This window comes from Ammospiza nelsoni, chromosome 3, assembly GCF_027579445.1.
Source record: "Ammospiza nelsoni isolate bAmmNel1 chromosome 3, bAmmNel1.pri, whole genome shotgun sequence".
Lineage (NCBI taxonomy): Eukaryota > Metazoa > Chordata > Aves > Passeriformes > Passerellidae > Ammospiza > Ammospiza nelsoni.
In genome coordinates this window covers 57,849,105-57,859,161 of record NC_080635.1, presented here as the reverse complement: position 1 = coordinate 57,859,161, position 10,057 = coordinate 57,849,105, and the positions used below count along the sequence as shown (strand labels likewise).

Below are 10,057 nucleotides of genomic sequence, written 5' to 3'. Positions count from 1 at the left end.
GGTCCTTGCAGTGAGAATTTAGGCTCTAGAGTGTGTTAACAACTAGTGTGCCTGCAGTAACCACTGACCTCTTTGTCAAATCAGTGCTTGAGTGTCAAAAAGTAATGGTGTAAGCTTACTTACATTTAGGCAAAACAAAATGTGAACTGTTAAAATGTTATTAGAAGTTTATTAGTAAAATGCTTCAAAGCTAGTTCATACTAGCTGTTCATTCATTCCCTCACATTTATCTCTCAACACACATGGCTATTCCCATTCCTCCTCCTATGCAGAGAGCAGCAACACCACGTTTTCCACCAGTTCGTTCCAATGCATAGAGGAGAGTTACAAGGATGCGACAGCCAGAGGCGCCCAGAGGGTGGCCAAGAGCAATAGCTCCACCCTGTATGTTGATCTAAAAGGAAAAAAAAGCCAACATAGACAGTCGAGAACATTTAACTGGCTTAGCTGATTTTCAACATATATTACTTCACTGGGATCTAGCCCTTAATTACTTGTGAGCTTGAAATCCCAAACCTCACTTCATGCAAGAAAGTGCATACAGCTGGTAATAATCAGTATTTCTTCTGCAAGGGTGCAGTCTTTGCTCTGAAGAAAAGAGGTGAATTTAGGGAGGGGAGAATAATACCCATGCTTTTTGCCATCACTGAAATAATACCTGAGGCAGCAGTTTCAAATTCTGAATTAAGTATGTTTGAGCAGTTGCCTACATTTGCATAAAAATCCACTGCAGCAACCCTGGAAGTTGTTCAGCTGGGACACTGCTAGCAAAGCCAGTGGACTGAGCAGTGTGAGGAAATGCCTGCTAGGGCTCCCACCCTATTTGCTTATACCAAAGGGATTGCAAGAGAGCTGTACTCATCTTTACAATCCACATGCACAGAATGGGACAAGTTTGAATTACAGGAGGTAAGCTAATGCCAGCCTACAAATCATTACCTTTTCTGGGTTTACTTTCAGTTCTTTTGAAATTGCAATAGATAGTGACGCAAAGGCTTCATTAATTTCAAACAGGTCAACTTGTTCCAGAGTCCAGCCAGCTTTGTCAATCTGAGAAAACAGTGCAAATAAGACCTTATTATCTTTTAGCTCTTCCTCAGCACCAGAGGAAGTTTTTCATAAGATGTAAATTGTGTAGTTTGAAGCTTTGTAAAGTTGAAGGAAAACAATTTTTTATAGCCACTGTTGATGACAGAATTCTTGAAGACCACAGTGTCAGACAAGTCAGTACAAGTCAATACAATAATGCTGGCTGCTCATAAAAATCTTGACTGATTTTATACGTAGTAGCAGTGGTGGTGCAATTGTGAGAATCAAACTGTATCTGGTGCCCTTACTACAACAAACACTGCATTCAGAAGCAGACTTTAAGAGATCAAAAGCAACTTTTTAGGACATAGTCTGACTCCATTAGGGAGACTTTTTAATAAACAGGACATAGTGCGGTGTCAACCATTAGTGCTCAGTGCCACATCTGATTTGTCCAGTCTCTCCTGCCTTTACACTGAAAGCTGGCACTTTAAGCTTTTCACAGGTGACTATTTTTGAAGATGGTTTGGCTCATGTTTTCACTTGAGAAACCTGTGATGCAATTGCCTACTCTGGTACAGGTGTAGGCATGTTTCACATGTGTACATTTTTACTTCCACTCGCTTTGTTTCTAACAGCAATACTTTATCAGCATAATCATCACTATTGATGTTTCACAACCTAGGCTGGCCAGACTGGTGCACCTCTGAGACTGTAGTCAAGGAAGAGAGCCTTTTTCTATAGATAAAATAGACAATATGGAGTATCCCATTCTTCTGGGAAAAGCTTAAGATACACAATTGTTATTGTAACACTTAATGTATAACATAGTCATTCTCTTACTATAAAGTGCTACTCTAAAATTCTGAAGTGATAAACAATACATGGGGGGTCTGAACATTTGGTAACACACATTACAAAGTTTAATTGCCGAATCACAGGATATTCTGTGTTGGAAGGGACCCATGAGGATCATCAAGTCCAACTCTTAAATAAATGGCCCATGAAGGGATTGAAGCCACAGCCTCGGTGTTATTGGGACCATGCTCTATGAAGCAGTGTGCCCTTTCTCATAGTATGTGTACAGTTATAGGTACAGCTTGTCTGTCCCACAGTTTATACTAAAACTGTATTGTATATGCAGCCACTGCATCCTTATTTGAAAGAATGCTTTGAGATCTGGTACGAAGAAGCTTTAGCATGATAGTTCTGATTTTCTTGTCAAAAGCCACAGAGCTTGGATGAGTTCAGGTCATATCTCCACATCACCAGGACATTACAGAGGTGAACAAAATAAGACCTTTACACAGTATGAAAAAAATAAGGAACATTGAAGCAAATCTGTTCTTAGCTCTTTCCATGCTCACTTTCATAGCTAAGCTTTAACAAATAATCATGTGAGGCTGCTATGGGTTATGGATGCATTAGCAAGCAGTGTGGTACCAGCAGGGCTACTCCCTCAGGCACTGAGAACCTTGTCCTGTGGACTGAGCACTGAGCACATCAGTGGCTCAGTAATGCTCTGAGCACGTTAGATGTGGTTTTGGAATACACCTTCCTGTTTAGTTGCACCTGAAAGGAATCCAGTTTGTAAGCTGCAAGCATTTTGCAGGCCAAACTGAAACACAAAGGGCACTGTCCCATTTGCTAATGCAGATGGCACTCAGTGGCCCTTCCCTCAGTGTTGTACTATTGCAAATACATTCAGGCAATGATCTGAAAATTAACCTGGCCACACACAGCATGAGAACCATATCACTGAATTAGGTTAGTTACAGCATCCCTGACATTTGATCTTTAGCCTCCTTGGTTATCTAGGTACCTTTCCACAAACCTGACTAGTTTATACTCTGAAGTCCATTTATACACATATGCATTTGGGTTTTCTTTTTCCAACATGCAGGTGCTAGGCTAGTAGCACTAGGATTCCTAATCTTATATACTACACTATTTTGAGTCTGCTTTTCACATAGTTTACTTTTTTCTACTAAATTTTCTTTAGAACAGGTCAAAACCAAAACATGGTCAGAAAACAAAAAGCAATTAAAACCAAGAGTTTTAGCATCATGGATACATAGATAAATGATTACTTACAGCTTTCCTTATTGCTGAAATGGGCCCTACTCCCATAATAGATGGATCTATACCTGTCTGAGCCCAAGATACAATCCGAGCCAAAGGCATAAGACCTCTCCTAGCAGCTTCTGATTTCTTCATTAGAAGAACAGCTGCAGCTCCATCATTTAAACCTGTGGAATAACAAACAGCTTGTATCTATTTGTTGGACTTTATGGCTTTTACTGTACCACTTTCTCCTGCTTGCATAAAATCACAATCTAGACAAAACAAAAATCACAAATAATTTACTAGTTTAGGTCGGTACTGCTCATACCAGCTAAGTCTGTTCTCTGCCACAAACACTTGAAACTATATCGCTGTAAATGTGACATGTTTGTGATTCTATTTGGAAAACAGCAGGTGGAAGAATCAAAGCAAAATCTGAAAAATAAGTACATCAGACTTGTTTGGCAGGCTTTGGAAGGAGCAGCATAAAGACACAGGAAGATGTTTAAAAGCTGCTTGGGTCAGTCCCACAGGAGTAACATTTTCAAACATGAATCATTAAGTTTTCCACTGTCCAAACCTGCAGTGTCAGAAACCCCTACACAGTTTTAAAAGGAAATAGTCCTTCCAGCCTATCAAATATTGCTGTTACTGTCCAAACTCTTGTATTGTTTCATAGAAAACAAGGAAACAAAAGACAACTCTCTAAAGAAATCCCCCACCACATCTAAAATGGAGTTCTACCCATGTTGGCAAACACATTGCCATTTCCTGCATAGCAGGGAACACACAGCAGCCACACCCCTCACAGAGACCCTGCCTTCAGCCACAAACAGCTACAGCTCTTCTCCATGTCATTTAAGCCAGGTGGACCAACCTGAAGCATTAGCTGCTGTTACTGTCCCAGTTCCATCTGTCAGGAAACAGGGCTTTAACTTTGACATTGTTTCCAGGCTGCTCCCATGTCGAGGGTGTTCATCTATTTTAACTTCTATAGGACCTGCAAAACAGAGCATTATGCTCACAAGAGTGTCTAATCACACAAACACATCTCAAACAGAAAGACAGCAAAAACAACATGCTGAGTGGGAATATACACCATATTCCTTTCAACCAACAAGGCATTCTTACACTGGAGACAGCTGCCGACTCAGGGCAGTTTAACAAGCAGCTGTAACCCTCCAGCTCCTTCTAGCAGGGCAGACAGCTCAGGTTTCCTAAGACAAACACTAGCAGCTAAAAAGCTGTCTAGTTATGCAAAAGTCAGTATTGTTCTTGCTGTTCCTAACCTATTGCCTTCTCTTTCAGCAGAAGGCTATATTTCAAATGATACTTCTAGTAATCTTGGTACAAAGAATAGTCAAATGTCAATGAATATGATAATCTAAACTGTTATCATGAAATAGTTTGTAGCCAGCATAAAGCCAGGACTTTTTCTGCAAGGTCTGTTCAATGGAATTGTTGAAGAACTGATTCTTGATTTCTTTTTGGAAAATTCAGTTTTTGCATCTACCTCACAAGGTCCCCTGCTCAAGAGAGACCTTAGTTCAGACATTGTAATAGGTCTATCCCTCACAAATTTAAAGAGAAGCATACCCATTATATGTAACCTGACTACATAATTAACTAGTAACCCTAATTATTGTCAATCTGTATTTTACTAGGTGGGCAAGGTTTGCCAGATCAATATGACTGTTTTAAGTTTGGTGCAGCAGGAGTCTTAAGAAAATGAAAACCACTGATTTTGGTACCATATCTAAGCCTATGTTAAATCAGTGCTTTGTCTAGGTTGTTCTTCTATATCCAATAAACACACTATTACTATTTGCAGAAAGCTACACTGAGATATTCCAAATTTGCATTGCTTCTCTGTTATTTAAAATATAACCACTGAAAGCTGAAAAAGAGAGCAACAGGCCACTTGCTTACAAAAAGGCTGTGTAAGTGGGAAAGCATCCACTGATTACAGGAGCCATAGCAGAAAACAGATTTTTTCCTTAAAATCAGCTCTCGTTATCCATTCACACCTACCTTTTTTAGAAGGTACAAGAACAGGAACTATTTCTTTTGTAAAATAGCCAGCTTTCTGTGCTGCCTCTGCCCTGTTTTGTGACTGTACAGCAAGTTGGTCTTGCTCCCCTCTGCTGACTTGCCACTTCTTGGCCACATTTTCAGCTGAAACAGGAACAAAATGCAAACTGCCATCAGGAAATGCCAAAATTTTAAGTTGCAAAATTGTAAGCACAAAGGTAGTCATTAATGTTTGCTGTAGCAAGCAGCTGAGTTTGTTGAACCCTTTTCATTCCAATTTCCTCGTTTTGTTTATTCATGACTTTCTACTGTATTTTCACTTGAGGGTAAAATGTTCCGTGTGGAATCACCTCCCAGATGATATTATTAAATTAAAAACAAATGCAAACAAGCTTTTGTAGTTTATTGCTTCTCTGAAGTACTATGCTCAGATCTCTCTACAGCCACTTCAGGAAAGGGAACACTTCTGCAGTCACTCTGTTTCACAAGCAGGGTCTGGAAATGCAGTTGGCTGACCATCCCAGCCAGGGTGCAATAACCTGAAGCTGCAGAACCAAGCATATCCACAGGGCACTTTACGTAACTGCCCCCCACTGTAAACCTGTGCTGCTGAATGCTCCAGTCACATACAGGGATTATTTTATTTATATTTTTTCTGAAATTAAATTTCTCAGATGTAGAAAAGATGCAGAGAGATTAGTTCAGACAGAAGAAAAACCCAAAGCAGCAGCTTTGCAAACAAAATGAAAAATGCCTTCAACGCCTTTCAATATTATGTATTTCTTTCTTTCTTTTTCATGACTACAACATAAGGACAGCTTGAAACATGTTATTTGTAACTTCAGGTTTCTGAAATTTCATCAGTGAATTCTTCCAGTTGACTATTTCATTTTATGGACTGTCATCACTTACCTGTTATGCCCATATGATACTGGTAAAAAGCATCTGTAAGGCCATCAAAGATTATGGTGTCCTGCAAGGAAGCCTCTCCCATTCTGACCCCAGCTCGCATGTGAATGACGTGAGGAGCCTGCAAAAGCATATTTTGAAAGGAGTGAGATATTCACATCTCCAGTACACAATTCAGACAGACCATGGCAGAGACAGACTCCTGCCGGCTGGCTGGAGGTACCCATCCCAAACCCTTGCAGTCTCTCCAGCTGCCTGCTCTCCCTGTCCCTCCAGAGGCTGCCAGCTGGCGTGCCATTTGGCCTGTGCATTCCCCTGGTAGCAGACCACCACACTGCAAGTGCTGTTGCCTCTCCACAGACCAAATCTGTCATTCCTGGGCCACATGGCTGTAGCTCTCCCATCCTACTAGCCTCCTCCAGGTAGTTCCCAATTGCACTCTGCTGCCAGGGAATGTTAACATCACTTTCAGCACAGGCAGCTGAGCCCTGGCAGAAGAGGTCATCTGTTTCTTGGGAATCAGATCACCAGCTCAGACCCATTCCTGAACACAGCCTTGGGATGAACACCTTGAAATAAAACTGCTTTGCTTTCTTTCCAAGCTCTAATTTCTTGACAAGCAATAACATTTTCAGTTATTCCTTCTCTGGGCTTCTAACAATACAAAAATCCTGTTTATTGTGATATGTCACAGGAAAATCTATAGAGGGATAGAATATAAGGAAATAAAGATAGTGTAGAGAGTAATCATACCCCTAAGGAGTTGCAGCTGGGCCAATTAGCAAAGATTAGGAACAGGCCTGACTTTAATAGGCCACAGCTGTAACCAATGAGAAGAAGAGTGCTATAAAAGAGTGGGGGGGGCTGGGTGAGAAGGGAATAGAGTTGGTTGGCTGCTTTGTGAAGAAAGAGTCAGTGCTCTGAGGAGCTGTCCATGAGAAACACCAAGAAGGTGTGAAACTTCTGTGGTAAGGAGACAACAGCATGGAACCCCTATAATGAGATGACAAAAAAATCATTCACCATAACAGGGCTAGATGGAAATAAAGATGGAATTTTAAATGCAGTGTGTGTTTGTAGGGCACCTTTTCAGTAGCTACAGTATGAAGTCTTGTTTCAAAAGAAGTGTGCTACTGTTGCATATGTAAGTTCATTCACAAGCACAGCGACCCTTCTGATCTGGCTCCAGGTGCCAGCCTGGAGACCCAGGGTCTCACCACGGGGCTCTCTGCTCCCAGCACGTCAGCACAATGCCAGTCTAACCCTCTGCTTTACCTTGCTCATGCTCTCCATGCCCCCTGCCACCACGATGCTGGAGTCTCCCATCAGTATGGACTGAGCAGCCAGACACACAGCCTTCAGGCCCGACCCACAGATCATCTGGCAGCTCCAGGCGGGCACGGAGTACGGGATTCCCGCAGCCACGCTGGCCTGCCGCACGGGGTTCTGGCCAGCACCTGTGGGAACAGGAGCATTGTGCTTTTGGCTGCTCTTAAAACACAAATCCACCTTGTCACTGGTCACAATACCCCGACTCCACAAAAATTTAAAGCTCACTCCTACTTTTAGCTGGTGGGTAGAGAAGTGCCCAGCCGTAATCCATAAACAGATAACCTCTCTCATTTATATTGATCAATAAATACCTGCTACTGATAGTTCTATATATATATAGCTCTGCTTTTGATGCCAGGTGAGAGGAAACACTACTTCAGATCAGCCCTAGCCTGTTGTATGTGTAGGATGAGAAATCATTTAAATTGCTACTTTCTGAAGAGTTTCTTTTTGACATCTTCTGTACATCACCAGCAGTTAACTTTTCCTGACAGTTCATGTGGAAACCAAAAGCATAACTATGCACAGATGGACCTGAAATCTTCCAGTCTTTGTTGTGATCTTGATGGAGATAATAGGAGCACTATATTCAAAGAAAAGAGTCTTGATCTGCATCTCCCCAGGCCAAAGCTCTTTGTACACAAAGAAAAGGACAAGGAGAGCACATCATTCAGCAAACTGAAAATACAGAGGAATCTGAATCATCTGAGACAAAAAGATATATTTCCTTTCTCCACATTTAAAATACAAAGCTGCCTAATGATTAAACATTACCCTGGAAAGAGCAGGAACAAGTTCAAAACAAACAATTCCCTGCCAGTTACATTTTCATTAAATCAAAATATTTGTCTCCAAACAAGTTGCATCACAAGATCTTGCAGGTCAGTCCTGCAGACTAACACAAATGCAGGCCTAGCTCTTAAAACCTCAGTTATCATTACTTAGGATATTAAATTTAGCAGCTGAGATGAGCAAGGTGAGAAGGATGCTGTAACAAAGAAAAGAAACTGACATTCACACGCACACTGTTGGCTACTTCAGAGATTTAAAAAAACCCGAACTATTCCCCACAACACCTCCTTTCCAAAACCCCATCCTTTCGATCACCCAGAGTGTAGGGAGAAGCAGCCAAGTCCTTTGTTAAGGAACCGTGCTCCCAATGGCAAGGCATACGGCCCTGGAAGGTGAAACCGGAGCCGTTCCCATGGGACAGCCCCGAAGGGACGCTGTCCTGTACCTGCGGTGAGGACCTGCCCCAGGATCACCTCGGACACCTCCTCGGGGGCCATCTCGGCGCGGCGCAGCACCTCCCGGATGGCGGCGGCGCCCAGCTCGTGCGCGGGCAGCGACGACAGCCCGCCGTTGAAGGAGCCTGGATGGGGACACAGGGGGAGAGCTCATTCCCGGGACACCCGCCCGGCCCCGCCGCGACCCTCCGCCGCCCGCCGCCGCCTCTCACCCACGGCGGTCCTGGCGGCCGACACGAACACGACGGGATCCGCGCTCATGGCGGCGGCGGCAGCAGCGGCAGCGGCGGGCACGGAGCGGAACGGAGCAGCGGGAGCCCGAGCGGAGCGGCGGCCGGGCCGGAGCGAAAGCGGAGTCGGCGGCGGTCCCGCCCCTCGCCGCCGCCGGGCGGGGCGGCAGCACGGAGCCCGGGCACGGGATTCGCCGCCGGACACCGGAGCGCGGCGCGGGGGCCGGGCGGGCGGTGGCGTGGTCGGGCCGCGCCCTGGGGCGATCGATGGGGCGGCCTCGGCCGATTCCTTGCCAGCCCCTTCCCTTCCTTTCCCTTCCCGGGACAGAGGAGCGGCTCTGCCCGGTATACCGGGGCTGCCGGGCTCCGGCACTTCCCCGAGTCCCCCGCTCGCACACCCGGTGCCTGCGCAGCGCCGGCTGCCAGCTCCCGCTGGATTATTTATTTACAAAATAAAGCGTGCGGGTCAAGTGCTACCTTGTCATATTGTGGCTTTAAGGACAGTTTCTTTATTTCATGGCGGCCTTTCTTGGGATCTGCGTGAGCAGGGAGAAAAGAATAATAATCTGAGTAAAACTATACAAAACTGCCGATCGCTGGTTTGATCTGCTCAGCAACTGATGTGCAGAGATTACCAACACCCTTTTAATATTTTTAATATTTTAATATTTTAATTCATGATTTAACACATTAATATTAAAATATTAAAATATTTTAAATATGTAAATATTTTTATGTTTTTCCTAATTTCAGCAGAAGCCTGACATATATTTATATTTATATTTATATTTATATTTATATTTATATTTATATTTATATTTATATTTATATTTATATTTATATTTATATTTCTCCGCTGCTGGCCCAGAAGCTGTTCCTGCCTGACCTGACGAAAGAGGCAAGCAGGGGGCTGTTCCCAGGCCGTTCCGTGGGAAGCGATGCTGCAAGGGGAAAGGCGAGGTAGTCTGGAACGACGCAGGAGCTGGAAGGAGAGGAGGCGGCCGCAGCAGTGGCCGCAACCCACAGCCGGACGGGCAGGCAGGAATGTTTCTCTGCGGGGAATGTAGGTGGGAAGCAATAATATTAAGATATCTGTAAGAAGAAGGGATAGAATAAAGGGAGGAAGCAAGAAAGTAAGTTAAAGTAACAACAGTTACAACTAACAACAGTAACAACTAACAACAGTTAAAAAAAATTTACACGGGCTGAAATAAC

At 43.7% G+C, this 10,057-nt stretch overlaps 1 protein-coding gene across 1 annotated transcript; it reads right to left on the bottom strand.

Annotated features, from left to right (window-relative positions):
* Positions 1-144: 144 nt before the first annotated feature.
* Positions 145-8,926, bottom strand: ACAT2 (acetyl-CoA acetyltransferase 2). The gene is made up of 9 exons (XM_059468756.1): positions 8,825-8,926; positions 8,603-8,737; positions 7,309-7,490; positions 6,037-6,154; positions 5,125-5,268; positions 3,971-4,093; positions 3,124-3,278; positions 940-1,050; positions 145-394 (listed from the first exon to the last, which is right to left on the bottom strand). Exons 1-9 carry the CDS (start codon positions 8,871-8,873, stop codon positions 227-229), a joined length of 1,185 nt encoding a protein of 394 aa, XP_059324739.1. The 5' UTR covers positions 8,874-8,926; the 3' UTR covers positions 145-226.
* Positions 8,927-10,057: the final 1,131 nt, after the last annotated feature.